The sequence below is a fragment of the Lithobates pipiens genome, unplaced genomic scaffold (assembly GCF_037356315.1).
Source record: "Lithobates pipiens isolate NorthernLeopardFrog02 unplaced genomic scaffold, aLitPip1_a1.2 Scaffold_18, whole genome shotgun sequence".
Taxonomy (NCBI): Eukaryota; Metazoa; Chordata; class Amphibia; order Anura; family Ranidae; genus Lithobates; species Lithobates pipiens.
This window is the reverse complement of record NW_027507758.1, coordinates 90,687,750-90,703,820: the sequence shown is the minus strand read 5'-3', so window position 1 is coordinate 90,703,820 and position 16,071 is coordinate 90,687,750. Positions and strand designations below refer to the sequence as shown.

Here is a 16,071-nt window from a genome sequence, read left to right as displayed (position 1 = left end):
CCTAAAGGAGAACTGAAGTTGTCCTTTAGATATAGCCAAACCTCTCAGTGCATCTGCTTTATTTAGCTTCCGTCTCATGTCGGAGTTCTTCACTGTGCAGCCCTGCTTGGTAGCCATAGCCCATGCAAGTCGTGATCTCATTCATTCCATTAGCGGTGTACAAAATTTGGTGCACCATTTTTTTTAACTAAGTTATACGTAAATGTGATCATAAATTAATATTCTGAAGGTCACTCTAAAAATTATGTGAAACTGAATGAGTTATTGGTGTTCACATTAAATGGAAAACATAAACTAATAAACATATACATCAAAAAAATAAAAATATATATGCAATGCAATATGTGCATCAATACATGATCTATACATTAAAGTCCATTGAACGTTCTCTCTTCAATCAAAAAAAAAAAAAAGAGTCCATATGAACATTTAAATAAGGTGCTCATGGGAAGGATTCACACTTCAAAGTGCTCAAACATGTTCCTTCTAATAAAGGGCTAGCCTCATAACAGACAAAATGGATCTCCGTGACAGAGATCAAATGAGCATACACTCCATCTCCAATGGATAATATCAATGGTGAATAATCCTATCTTTGTACTGCCGCTGGTAAAATGAACTTGAGCATCCTTTGAAATCTCAGAGCCGCTCAACAATCGGGCATATATAAGTATTTTGTAAGTGAAATCTTGTTTTTTAAATAAATTCTAGCCAAACGGTTTTACACTATGAGGCTTTTCCCTGTTTATGCCTTATATATGCCAGAATGGTGATTGGTAAGCAGCTCTGCGATTCCATAGTTCGCCCAAGTTCATTTTACCAGCAGCAGTACCAAGACAGGATTATTCACCATTGAAATTATCCATTGGAGATGGAGTGCATGCTTGTTTGATCTCTGCCACGGAGATCCATTTTGTCTGGTAAGAAGCTACCCTTTTTTTTAGAAGGAGCGTGTTTGAGCACTTTGAAATCTGAATCCTTATTATGTAAATGTTCAGATGGACTTTTTTTTGATTGAATACAGGATTTTCAATGGACTTTATGTTTAGATCATGTCCTGATGTACATATTACATTGCATATATATTTTTATAGCACATGCACTTTATTTTTTACATTAATATCTTTATTGGTTTATGTTGTCTATGTAAAGGTGAACACCAATAACTTATATAGTTTCACATTCATTTTTTAGAGTAGCCTTCAGAATATTCATATATCACATTTACTTTTTTTTTTTTTTTTAAAGGAACAGTGCACCATATTTCGTACACATTTTTTAGTAGTCTAGTATTCAGATTTTGAGTTGCAGCAGTTCATATTATTGGCCAAGTGGAAGATCTATTTTTCTTATTTAATTAGCTGGCCAGTACTTTTCCTGTATGGATGGTGGCCACCATGAGCACAGACCAGCCATAGGAATGAAGGTGGCAGGTGGGGTGCAAGAGCTGGCTAGGATGTTTTTCTTTCTGTCCACACCCCCTTTCATTGATTGATGAAACCCTGAAATATTCCCTGTGCAATAGTAATGTTACTCTGCATTCCCTTTTAATGCTAGGAGCATACAGCTGTGCATGCTACTACGTCTGACACCTGCACTGTTGCAGACAGTTCCAGATCCTCACAAACAATCAGGAACCAATCGGCAAGGCTTCTAAACAGGTGATCACCTTGTAAACCATGATATGGTGATCACATGGCTTTGTTTGTAAACAGCTGTCACTGTCAGATGTCAGAGTATTTCATTCCCTGTGTGTTGGCTGTACACTTTTTTTTTTTAGACTATTAAAGAAGGGAGTACAATGTATTGAAAAAATCCCAAACATTTTTAGGATCCTGAAGCTGGAGTGGTAAGTACATCACTGTTCCTTAAAAAGAAAAAGAATACTCAGCTTATTAATAAAATGCCAATGTGGCACATTATTCTATGCCCACAGGTATGCTTAAAAAATATATACAAATGTTCCTTCATCTCGTTATTGCGTTATCAGCCATATTAAGCTAAAAGTCATTCCTTGTTATATTATCTCCTTACCTGTAAATTCCTTCAACAAGGATCAGGATTTTTTTCCAGGCTCTGTGGTTGCGTGGCTGACCAGTGATAATAGCTTCTCGTAGTAATTTTTCCAAATTTTTAATGTCTAAAAAAACAAACATAATTACAGCTATGATAAATTGTCAACTTGTTTTTCAAGAGATGCCTTTTGATGTCAAAATGCCATTTCTAAAAACTGGCCATAGATGGATGGAAAATCATCTGGTGCAGCAAGGACTGGCCAAATTTCAATCTATCTATGGCCGTTAGCACTCGAGAGAAGTTGATCTAATAATCCATTCTCCCGAATGGGAATGCTGGAAATTTTTCCTTCAGTGTATTCTGAGAACGGAGGAGTCCCTGCTGTCAGAATGCAATAACACAACGGGGAGAATTCCTCTATCCACCTCGAATGTATGGATGGGGAAATCCATTCTGTTTTCTTTGGTCAGCCCGCTGGTCGATCAAAAAACAAGTAACCCATCTATGGGCAGCTTAGGACAGGTATAGGCATGTTATTATAACATTAGCATTTTTTATAGCACATTTTACAAAACATGGTATATTGTACACTATAGTAGATTCAATAAAAAATGTATAATCCCCTTAGGTGTGAATAAACAAGTGCATTTTTCTCTCTCATGAGTGAATACCAATAGTGCTGGAGCTGCATGTGAACCATACAGTATAATTTTAGGTGCGTTCCGGGAATTCCCAGTTTTTTAAGCTGCCCAAAAAGCAATACTTTTTTTTTGTCCCCGCAGGCTGAACAAAATAAATAAAACATATACTTGCTAAACAGTAAGAACTTCAACTGTATCTTGATAGAAGACACTGGCTGACTCGCTGCAGTCACTGGTCAGCCAAAAATTATCTGCCTTGCTCCTTCAATTTATGGACCCAATTGCATCCTAATTCATGCATCAGACCCACACTGATGTATAGTGCTTGAAGATGCATGAAGGTCCATGCAGCCGGCCACCTATCACTGATTTGAACAGGCTGCCTGCATGGAACTCCTGTGCATCCAGCACAGATGAAGACAGCCTTCACATGGGTGTACAGATTGGTACGCCCATGTGAATGAGACCTATAGGGATGGATTTATAAAAAAAAAAAAAAATATGCAGAGCTATTCATTCTGTGAAACTGCATGCACATTCATGCTATGATAAGCCTTTTTAGTGTGCTAGGCAGCCCATTCAGATTAATGGGCTACTTTAATGTAATGCAGGTTAACATGCATGCAAAAAAAAAAAAAAACGATCAAAAACAGCGCATCAAAGGGACTAGTAGATTGATGTGAAAAAGACTTTAAAATGTCATTTATTAAATGTAAAAAATAAACACAGACATCTGATCCCTGCAGGATCTCAAACACATAAAAAACACCAATCATAAAACGGACAGATGTTTGATAATGAAAAGCTCCTCAGATCTCTCAATTATAACTTTGGAAAGGTCAAAACCAACGACCAATGTGCACAGCTTTCGAATGCCTAATGAATGCAATCAATCATCTGAAAGAACCCAAAAAGTCAGTGTAAACGAATGGAACAACGTTTCTAGGGACACTCACTTCATAGGTGTTCAATGGGCTGCAGAGCTGATGAGTCCAGTCTGATGACCGAGGGGGAGGTGTCTATTTCAGCTCCATCTGAAGCGTTCGGCTTGGAGGCAGAGGTGTAATGCTGCACGCTAGGTGGTAAGGATCAAGCTTAGTCACCAGATGATATCAGCTGTACACATAGGCAGCTTGGAGAACGCTGCACTGCCTGCAGTGCGGCTTGTCCGAGCGGCTGTGGATCACATGAGAGGCTTGTCACGTGGAAGGCTGTGAAGGGGAAGGTTGCTATGCCGACTCTCCTGCTTACATGTTTCGCGCTCCTGCGCTTTGTCAAAGCTGGAGCGGCATACAGCAACCAGAAAGATAAAGGCATCGGGTAGTGTGTAGGGGCGGGGACTGTCGAAGTCTCTCAGGTTAACCCCTAATGTGTCACTAAGCCTCCTGCAGTTAAAACCTTATTAGACAGGGGTCTGTGTCAGTGAAAGAACTGTTAGAAAACATCTAATAGGAAATGTGGATTGAAACATATGGTTGACACAGTGGTGTAGTGGTTAGCACTCTCACCTAGCAGCAAGCAGGACGCTGGTTCGATTCCCAACCACGCCACCACCCGCCTGAAGCTTGTATGTTCTCCCTGTGCCTGTGTGGGTTTCCATGGGGATATTAAAGGATATACAGAAGGGAGAAGAATGCTATGGATAAAAGGACACTGTAAGTTAAAAAAACACTGTAAGTTAAAAAAACTCAAGGGGGGGAAAAAATGCGGAGACCAAGGGCAAAAAAACAAATTATTTAAAAGATATATTTTATATTATTATTATTAAGTCCTTTCCTATAGGATAGTTAGAATAAATATATTAGCTACTCTTCGTTCATAAAAAAAATAAAAAAAAAAAAAAAAAAAAAAAAAAAAAAAAGGAAAATGAAAGAAAATGAAAATATATTTTCTATAAAAAATGTAGGGTGGCGGTCATGAACGATGAGTAGCGACTATATCTGAGTAACCTATATCAAGAGGTTATGCTGAGGATGTCAATGTCTTCATTGAGGCCATCAGGCGAGAGAGACCCCATAAGATATATCCAGAAGGTCTCCCTGCGACAAAGGTGGGAGAATCTTTCGTTGGCCGTTAGGGTACCCTTGGGGATAGCCTCAATTGCAAGGACCTCCATTTCTTTAAAGTTTTTATCATGACAATGGCGAAAATGGCGTGGCACGCTGTGTTGAATGCAGCCCTCTTTAATCAGGCGGCGATGTTCGCCCACCCTGACTCGTAGGGCCCGCATAGTGCGGCCTACATAAAGGAGGCCACAGGGACAACGTAAAACATATATTACGTATTCTGTAGAACACGTGATGAATTGTTTAATCTCAAAGGTTTTTCCTTTGGATGTAGTGATGGTGGATTGGCCGTTGGGGATGGACTGACAAGTATAACAACCTCTTTTACGACATTTAAAAATCCCACATCTATTATCAAAGTACATCCTAATATCAGGGAATATATTATTATCCTTTCTATTGGATTTTATAAGTTTATTGGGAGCAATAATATTTTTGATTGTACGAGAGCGTCTAAAAGTGATTTGGGGTCTGACCGGAAGGAGTGGTGCTAAAATCGGATCCAGCTTTAGGATATCGTAATGTTTAAGAATTATTTTAGACATATGTTTATATTGTGTGTTAAAGGTAGAAATAAACCTAATTGTAGTATAGTCATTAGTGGAATTTTTGGGACGTTTTTTCGTAGGTGAATGCTTGGTTGCGTGTTCCATAAAGGCCTGTGTAACTAAATCATCTGGGTATTCTTTTTCTAAGAATTTTTTTGCCATCTGCTGGCCTTGTTGTGTATAGTCCTCAGTTGAGGTACAGTTTCTACGTAACCTTTGGAACTGACCGCTAGGAATATTTTTCTTCCAAGCAGGGTGATGGCAACTCTTATAATGAAGGTAAGAGTTGCCTGCTGTGGGTTTAATATGGTTGCTAGTGGTGACACTATGCTCATTATGAGAAAGTACAAGGTCCAAAAAGACCAGATGGTTTTGGTCGATGACCGATGTGAAAGATAGACCCATAGAATTGTTGTTGCAATAAGTGACGAAGGAGGAAAAAGTCTCAACTCCGCCACTCCATATGAGCAAAATGTCATCTATATAACGACCATAAAATACGATAAACTCAGCAAAAGGATTGTTTCTCCAGATTTTTTGTTCCTCCCAAAAGCCCATGGTGAGGTTCGCATATACCGGGGCAAAAGTTCCGGGTCAGTTCCTAGCGGTCAGTTCCAAAGGTTACGTAGAAACTGTACCTCAACTGAGGACTATACACAACAAGGCCAGCAGATGGCAAAAAAATTCTTAGAAAAAGAATACCCAGATGATTTAGTTACACAGGCCTTTATGGAACACGCAACCAAGCATTCACCTACGAAAAAACGTCCCAAAAATTCCACTAATGACTATACTACAATTAGGTTTATTTCTACCTTTAACACACAATATAAACATATGTCTAAAATAATTCTTAAACATTACGATATCCTAAAGCTGGATCCGATTTTAGCACCACTCCTTCCGGTCAGACCCCAAATCACTTTTAGACGCTCTCGTACAATCAAAAATATTATTGCTCCCAATAAACTTATAAAATCCAATAGAAAGGATAATAATATATTCCCTGATATTAGGATGTACTTTGATAATAGATGTGGGATTTTTAAATGTCGTAAAAGAGGTTGTTATACTTGTCAGTCCATCCCCAACGGCCAATCCACCATCACTACATCCAAAGGAAAAACCTTTGAGATTAAACAATTCATCACGTGTTCTACAGAATACGTAATATATGTTTTACGTTGTCCCTGTGGCCTCCTTTATGTAGGCCGCACTATGCGGGCCCTACGAGTCAGGGTGGGCGAACATCGCCGCCTGATTAAAGAGGGCTGCATTCAACACAGCGTGCCACGCCATTTTCGCCATTGTCATGATAAAAACTTTAAAGAAATGGAGGTCCTTGCAATTGAGGCTATCCCCAAGGGTACCCTAACGGCCAACGAAAGATTCTCCCACCTTTGTCGCAGGGAGACCGTCTGGATATATCTTATGGGGTCTCTCTCGCCTGATGGCCTCAATGAAGACATTGACATCCTCAGCATAACCTCTTGATATAGGTTACTCAGATATAGTCGCTACTCATCGTTCATGACCGCCACCCTACATTTTTTATAGAAAATATATTTTCATTTTCTTTCATTTTCCTTTTTTTTTTTTTTTTTTTTTTTTATTTTTATTTTTTTTATGAACGAAGAGTAGCTAATATATTTATTCTAACTATCCTATAGGAAAGGACTTAATAATAATAATATAAAATATATCTTTTAAATAATTTGTTTTTTTGCCCTTGGTCTCCGCATTTTTTCCCCCCCTTGAGTTTTTTTAACTTACAGTGTTTTTTTAACTTACAGTGTCCTTTTATCCATAGCATTCTTCTCCCTTCTGTATATCCTTTAATATCCCCATGGAAACCCACACAGGCACAGGGAGAACATACAAGCTTCAGGCGGGTGGTGGCGTGGTTGGGAATCGAACCAGCGTCCTGCTTGCTGCTAGGTGAGAGTGCTAACCACTACACCACTGTGTCAACCATATGTTTCAATCCACATTTCCTATTAGATGTTTTCTAACAGTTCTTTCACTGACACAGACCCCTGTCTAATAAGGTTTTAACTGCAGGAGGCTTAGTGACACATTAGGGGTTAACCTGAGAGACTTCGACAGTCCCCGCCCCTACACACTACCCGATGCCTTTATCTTTCTGGTTGCTGTATGCCGCTCCAGCTTTGACAAAGCGCAGGAGCGCGAAACATGTAAGCAGGAGAGTCGGCATAGCAACCTTCCCCTTCACAGCCTTCCACGTGACAAGCCTCTCATGTGATCCACAGCCGCTCGGACAAGCCGCACTGCAGGCAGTGCAGCGTTCTCCAAGCTGCCTATGTGTACAGCTGATATCATCTGGTGACTAAGCTTGATCCTTACCACCTAGCGTGCAGCATTACACCTCTGCCTCCAAGCCGAACGCTTCAGATGGAGCTGAAATAGACACCTCCCCCTCGGTCATCAGACTGGACTCATCAGCTCTGCAGCCCATTGAACACCTATGAAGTGAGTGTCCCTAGAAACGTTGTTCCATTCGTTTACACTGACTTTTTGGGTTCTTTCAGATGATTGATTGCATTCATTAGGCATTCGAAAGCTGTGCACATTGGTCGTTGGTTTTGACCTTTCCAAAGTTATAATTGAGAGATCTGAGGAGCTTTTCATTATCAAACATCTGTCCGTTTTATGATTGGTGTTTTTTATGTGTTTGAGATCCTGCAGGGATCAGATGTCTGTGTTTATTTTTTACATTTAATAAATGACATTTTAAAGTCTTTTTCACATCAATCTACTAGTCCCTTTGATGCGCTGTTTTTGATCGTTTTTTCTGCTGCATCCATTTTTTGCCAAGTCCATAATGGGTTAACAGCCGCACATTGAGACCATCTACAGGACATTTATTTAAATAAACAAACATCCCACGAGATAGTCAAACGCTCTTAAAGAGACCATTCATTTGTGCGCCAACTTTATCTTGTTTTGTTTAACATGCATGCAAGAATGCAATGCAAGAGCCCTAAAGGTAGGGGATTCAGGTAGGACATTTATAAAAAGGTACACATCAGATCTAAAAGGATGGGAAAAGTGGGTGAGAATGGAGGACTGACCTACCAAGGATGTAGTTTGGAACCATAAACAATCCCTCTCATATGGTACTAAGAGGTTCATTAAGTGAAATGTTTCTTTACATTAATCCAAAAAGCGGAAAACGTCTATTCTAAATGCCAGGATAAATCAGGTTTCAGCTACAATGTACTTCAAACAATCTGTAATTATCTTGAAAAGCATGACAATTGTCTGGTAAACAGGGTCTCCTGACTGACTTGCTAGCTTGGTGGGTTCCTGATAAAAGGAAGGCGGCACTCTGTAATTTCCCCTTTAAACTCTGGTAACTTGAGACATACAGCAATATTCTTCCAAGTTGTTCTTGAAAATAAATACATTACAGACTGTCAGATGAAAAAAGTTAAACTGTGTCTCTTTAAATTAAATAAAATTTAAAAAATTTAAAATAAAATATTACATTAAAATATTGTGTGTGTTAAAAGTCAAATATGTCTAGTAAAATTGCAAATTAACAATTTATATTGTGTTAGAAATGACTGAATCTGTATCTGTGATGAAGTAAATCTATCTGATGGGCTGCTCCAAAGCTGACCAGAGACTTTAGAGGACACTTATGTGTGTGCACAATCCGGCTACCCTCAGCTGACTAATAGTTTTCATGCCACACAGCATTTCTGTGCCAGCTGTCGCAAAAGAATCCAGAGGATTCCTGTTGTTGGATTCACAGGTGGATGCAGATAGTTGTGGCTGCTCAGAACGGACTCAGATGCTCCTAACCATAGGTAATTGTTCCATGTGCAATTACATTGACAGACAGCTATCAGCCTGTCAGTGCTTCATACAGGCTGCGCGTCTGCAGCTATTTTCATCCACCTGTGGATCCAGGCACAGGAACCCACTGGTATCTTGCTGCAGCTGGCAAACTGCTGTGTGAACGAGGCTCTCTGATGTTGGCTAGAGGAAAATAAGCCTAGCTGGTAATAAGAGATTACACCCAATGCAAACAGCCAGTGTACCTCATCAGGCCAGACATTAAATATTGGGTTTAATCGCATAAAAAAAAAAATATTCATGGACAATTGAATTGTAGAGGCATGATTTTTCATGGCTATGGTAGGCAGAAGTTGGGTTAAGATTTTACAGTGTTAGTAAAAGTGGCTCTAAAGGATCAAGTTTTTTTTCACCTTTATGCATTCTATGCATGAAGGTAAAAAAACCTTCTCTTTGCAGCCCTCTCCCCCCAATACTTTTCTGAACCCCCCTCTCAATCCAGTGATGGGAACGATAGCCGAGGCTCTTCGGGACTCTTCCACCTTGTTGACTGAGACAGCCATTGGCTCCTGCTGCTGTCAATCACAGCCAGTGAGCCGATGAGGAAAGAGGGGGAGGGTGCGCAGTGTACCTGCGTGTGAATGAACACACAGAGCAGTGGCTCAGGAGCAAGCCTTCCTGGGTGCCCCCATTGCAAGCTGCTTGCTCTGGGGGCACTTGGCAGGAGGGAGAGGCCAGGAGCGCCGGTGGGGGCTGCTCTATGCAAAACCACTGCACAGAGCAGGTAAAAATTATCATTTTTTAAATAAATGATAGCCTTTAATATCACTTTAGGTTTAGATATGGACTGTCAGGGCTAGTCCAAAGCTGGCAATAAATGGATCAAAATTTTGCCAGTTCAGCAGGGACCGGACAAATTTAGATCCATCTATGGCCGTTCCTGTTCATGAGAAGTCAATCTAACTATCAACTACTCATGAATGGGATTGTTGGAAATGTCTTCTTCCATTAGCGCTGCATCCAATAGGAGGAGCTCCCGCTGTCAGAATACAATAGCGCAGCTGGAAGGATTCCCTCATCCACCTCTCGATTCTAAACCTATTTATTTAATAGTTTCAAAAAAAGTTACATTCAAGGCATGCCAAGAATGCTGTCATATTTGCTTCTGCTCTCAACCAAACTGTCAAACCATCAAATGGCTGGTGTCATAACTGGTCACATGTGCAGAACCATGGCAGTTCAAACAGATACTAAGTTCCACTTGAAAGTAATTCTAAAAGGTTTTTTTTTTTTTTTTTTAAATAACAAACATTTCATACTTACCTTCTCCATGCAATGGTTTTGCATAGAGCAGCCCGAATCCTCTTCTTTTTGGGTCCCCCGCTGGTGGTTCTGGCTCCTCCTCCCTGCCGAGTGCCCCCAATAGCAAGCCTCTTGCTATGGGGCACTTTAACAGACTCTCTCCTGAGCCAAGCTCCTGTAGACAGACATTGTCCATTCGCACACGAACCACATCTCGCCCCTGCTCTCTCCTCACTGGCTTTGATTGACAGTAGCAGAAGCCAATGGCTCCCACTGCTGTGTGAGCCAATGGAGAGAGAGAAATCCAGGGGACCCGCTGCTCTCAAGCACAACACTGCATGGGATGAGGCTCAGATATGTATATGGGAGGGCAGGTGCACCAAGAAGGTTCTGTACCTTAATGCATCAAATGCATTTAGGTAGAAAACCTTCTGCCTTTAAAACTACTTTAAGGGTTAAGGTTATGGTAAGTGTTTTCAAAAATCTGTGCTGTGAGGAACATAGTTTGATTTCTGGCCTTCTTCTGAAAATGCTAGTTGCCCAGAAACTGGCTGTTCCCCAAGCATCAATACTTTTTGAGTTACTGACCTGGACCAAGCCTGCAGCAAATTAAATTGAAAGTCTTAATGTGTATGCTTCTTTCAGATCAGCATAACAGCCAGGAAAAAGCCTAAAGAGTACTTGAACACTGAAAGCTGTGCCCAAAAAAGACAATCAGAGGTCAAAGTACTAGCCACCAGTATTGCCTTCATGGACCCTGCAGCTGATCTTTTCCCTCTTATAGACTTACCATACCTTGTTCTGCACTGTTTTGTGTGGGAGGAGCCATCTTGGTAGATGATGGCTTTACTTCCTCTTGTCAGAGCTGTCCCCCCGATGAAGGGGGGGGGGGGGAATATTCAAGCAGTAACCAGAAAGGTTTATGTTTCAGGGTAGCGCTTTGGCACAGTTAACATTGCTAGATGTTCCCTAGAGCATAGGGTTCAGGTTCATGTTAAGGTTAGGAGGTCAGGAAAGTTTTTTTTCCCCACTTTTTCTCCATTCTGTAAAGGTCATTGTAAACTTTACAAAAATCAAAATGTACAGTATTAATAACGTAGAGGCCTTTTACAGTCAGAGCCTTCAATCTTTGTCAGAGGTCTTAAGCGAATAAAAAAAAAAAAAAAAAGGAAGGAAGGTGAAAATGATACTGGATGAAGGAAACATAAAATGATTCAAGTTGTTTGCCAAGACAATCATGGCACTTTATCTCTACCTTAACTCTAATGACTGCCAGTAATCATTGTGTGTGTAGGCAGCCTTATATTTATTAGAAAAATATTTCTGGAAATTCCTAACATTCTCCTACCAGCTATAACCAGTGGTCAAGGTTTCAGGCTTTGCAGGGCCACCCTTGGATGATATACCTATTGGCATCCTTGGTAATATGAAACTAATTTCACAAGACAGAATACTTCAATGATCTTTGTTATAATAAACTCAAGCGCACACATCCAAGTCCATTAAAAGGTGGGCTTGTTCAACATCTGGTTAGACAAAAGCACAATACTGACTTGGAAAAGTGTCTTAATTTAGAAGGATTTAGATTTCACTCAGCATGATCATCTGCTTGTAATTACCAAAAACGCTTTGATCAAGGAGTTTGATTCAATAAACAATCCTACAGGGAATAATTCTCAATTTCTAATCATTACATGTATATGTTGGGACATTAAAATTATTGTAAGATCAGTCATCCCTAAAATAAACCTGTCAATTTTAGATCACGTCAGTAAATAGCAAAAGATTTATTCATGTTCAACAGAAGTAGCTTAGCTTGGAATCTCAGGATTTATACTTTTAAATCACTACAGCCTATCTGTGAACTATGAAGATACTGATCATCGTACACACAGCCCTTTCAAATTACAAGTACATCTGCTGCAGTGACAGTGGATGTAGAGAGAGGATCTCCTGCCCACTATCAAAGGGGGGTATGGGGGGTGCTTAACAGTAACATGTTGTGCCCTAAATACAGGTGTAACATAACAGGCTAGCACAGGTGAACTTATCATTTAATGCATCGTCTGAGCACTACTAAAATGACTTGTCCATAAGCTCATATGTTCCTCAAAACAGATCGCATGCAACCAAAATGCTTGCACTAAACAAAATTTGAGGATAATGGATTCTATTGAAAAATAAGAGTAATAATTATAGTCCATTTTAAAAATGTAACCACTGTAAGTAGTCTACTATTTAAGCTACATGTGCTCAGCATTTGTAACCAAGGCAAGAGCTAATAAAACTGTCTGTCTTTTTTATTTCTAGCAGCAATTAAATGTTTTAGTACCTGTTGTAGCAATCCAAATTGTAAGCTGATATTTAGTAAAGTGATAAAGCCTCTAGATGGCACTAAATGTCAAGCAAAAGGAACAAGATATCAGAACGCTCATTGCCGGTCTCATTTCAAAACATCAAGGTAAAGTACCCTCGCTTTCAAGTAAACGTTATCTTGTCAACAACTGCATTTATCTATAGACGTTAATGCAATACGTTTATCAGATAGGATCCATATGACTGACAGAGTTTCTGCAGTCTCTAATAAAACAAAACACTGACAATGATCAATACAACATAGGACATTTGCCTATGGTGCTGATTTAATAAAAGGCAATAGACTGCTCACTTTGCAAGGGAGTTTTCACTTAGCTTAGTGAATGTGCTGAAAATTCAGTTTAAAAGAATACGCAAGCCTAAAATGGGGAATATTTGCTTGCAAGTGATTGGATGATGAAGTTAGCAGAGCTTCACATCATTCACTAGGCTAAGGGAAAATTCCCTTGTAAACTGAACATCCTATTTGCCTTTAGTAAATCAATCTCTACATCAAATGACACACAGTAGTTCAGAGGCAGCAGTTTTTAACCTCCTTGGCGGTATGATTAGTTCTGGTTTTGGGTGCTGAAAGCGGTACAATTATTTTGCATGGAAATTTGGCGTTTTATATTGTAGTCCTGCAATTCTTAGGAATAACTCTCTTAAATCTGTTCAAACCAGAGTCTAGCAGACATCCCGGGTATGATAAAATTTATAATAAATAATAATAAAAATTATTCAATAATGTAATCAAATCCAAAAACACTGAAATGTGCTCATTTGCAGAATTGTCGATGTCATTATATTTAGTGTTTGATGACAAATTTCCCCACAAATTGCTATCACTCAATTCTGCAAGTGATTATAATTTATTATCACTGTTTTCTAGTTGGTCTAAAATCACTTTTGACATAAAGGGACACTTTTTGGTTGCTATGGACAATCTCCAAATTCCAGGCAGAAAAAACTGTATTTATAATATAAAAGTGCATGCAGGGCACTGCACAGACCACTAGGGACAAAGGGGGTGTGCAATTTTTTTATACAGTACTGTAATCTGTATAAGTAACTCGGGCACTGTGTGAATCGAGCGGAGGACAGCTCGATCACACAGCGTGGAGGACATTGCTGGATCCAGGGGACAAGGTAAGTAACTTCTCCCTGTGTCCTCCCTGTATCCAGCGATGCGATCCAGAGTCTGGGTCGGGGTTACCGCTTATGGTACTGAAATCCCAGCCTGAGCCAGACTCGGGATTACCGCTAGGGAGGATAAGCCTGGTTACATAGGTGGTAATTTTTATTTTTTATTTAAAATGAAAATGTGCTTTGATAATTCTGATATGTGCAGCAGTTACAGTATCCCACAAAAGTGCATACACCCCTCACATTTTTGTAAATATTTTATTATATCTTTTCATGTGACAACACTAAAGAAATTACACTTTGCAATAATGTATAGTTGTGAGTGTCCAGCTTGTATAACAGTATAAATTTGCTGTCCCCTCAAAATAACTCAACACACAGCCATTAATGTCTAAACTGCTGGAAACAAAAGCATTAGTGAAAATGTCCGAATTGGGCCCAAAGTGTCAATATTTTGTGTGGCCAACATTATTTTCCAGAACTTCCTTAACCCTCTTGGGCATTGAGTTCACCAGAGCTTCACAGGTTGCCACCAGAGTCCTCTTCTACACCTCCATGACGACATCATGGAGCTGGTAGATGTTAGAGACCTTGCGCTCCTCCACCTTCCATTTGAGGATGCCCGGTAAGTCCATCACCTTTACCCTCAGCTTCTTTAGCAAGGCAGTGGTCATCTTGGAGGTAAGTTTGGGGTCGTTATGTTGGAATACTCTCCTGTGGCCCAGTCTCCGAAGGGAGGAGATCATATTCTGCTTCAGTATATCACAGTACATGTTGGCATTCATAGTTTCCTCAAAGAACTGCAGCTCCCCAGTGTCAGCAGCACTCATGCACCCCCAGACCATGACCCTCCCACCACCATGCTTGACTGTAGGCAAGACATATGTCTTTGTACTCCTCATCTGGTTGCTGCCACACACGCTTGACACCATCTGAACCAAAATAAGTTCATCTTGGTCTCATCAGACCATAGGACATGGTTCCTGTAATCCAGTAAGCCATTTCCTTAGTCTGCTTGTCTTTAGCAAACTGTTTGTGGGCTTTCTTGTGCATCATCTTTAGAAGAGGTTTCCTTCTGGGGCGACAGCCATGCAGAACAATTGAGCTGCCATGTTGAACTTCCAGTGACCAGTATGAGAGAGTGAGAGCGATAACACCAAATTTAAAACACCTGCTCCTCATTCACACCTGAGACCTTGTAACACTAACGAATCACATTACACCGGGGAGGGAAAATGGCTAATTTGGCCAAATTTGTACATTTTTATTTAGGAGTTTACTCACTTTTGTTGCCAGCAGTGTGTTGAGTTATTTTGAGGGGCCAGCAAATTTACCAAGTTATACAAGCTGTACACTCACTACTTTACATTGTAGCAAACTGTAATTTCTTCAGTGTTATCACATGAAAAGATATAATAAAATATTTACAAAAATGGGAGGGGTGTACTCACTTTTGTGAGATACTGTATGTCAAGTCTGATTTTTTAATAAGTCCACCATAAAATCTGTATTTAGCACTCCTAGAAGCCCAACTCCACCTTTGCGTGATCCCTTATAATTTACGCTCCTTTAGCCATGCTGACCTAAGCATTAAAAGAAAACAAAAATGAAAGAAATGTGGTACTCCTCTTCTCCTGTGTGCTACTTACTGCACTTTGACATAAATCCCTAGTCATTGCGCCATTTTAGGTTTGATTATTATACAGAACCATTTCGCCCTTTCCTTTGAGCACAGACAGTCATTGCCACACTTGTAGGCCATTTGATTATAGGAGGTGTCATCTAGACATATTCAGCACTAGGTGCAAGCTTTAAAGACAGGAAAGGTTGCCCATTAGTGGCACACACACAATTTCTGTGGCGTGTGTACAGTTTAATTTCTCCCAGAATCTGTCCCTTGAAACAAAGAAGTCACATGGCCACATGACAACAATTCTAAAGTAAGTAAATGGGGAATAAAATAATAAAAAAGAAGGAAAAATGTTTAGGGATCAGATGAATGGCTGAAAGACTCTTACATTAAGCTTTCAGAAAGCTGCATGAAGTCCGCTAATAATAGGACACCACAGAATATTAAAGTACATTTAAAGCCAAATCTTTTTTAGATTTTAATGCAATGAAAAACTTTTTAAACCCTCATCAATTTTTACGGTTCCCTCCCACTGTGGAAATTCA

At 39.9% G+C, this 16,071-nt stretch overlaps 1 protein-coding gene across 1 annotated transcript in view; it reads right to left on the bottom strand.

Annotated features, from left to right (window-relative positions):
- The window catches only part of LOC143987284 (serine palmitoyltransferase 3-like), a 245,041-nt gene that overhangs the window by 84,942 nt on the left and 144,028 nt on the right, over positions 1–16,071 (bottom strand). Inside the window, exon 7 of the mRNA XM_077485909.1 lies at positions 2,035–2,140. Coding sequence (XP_077342035.1) covers positions 2,035–2,140 — 106 coding nt within the window. The remainder of the gene's footprint in view (positions 1–2,034; positions 2,141–16,071) is intronic.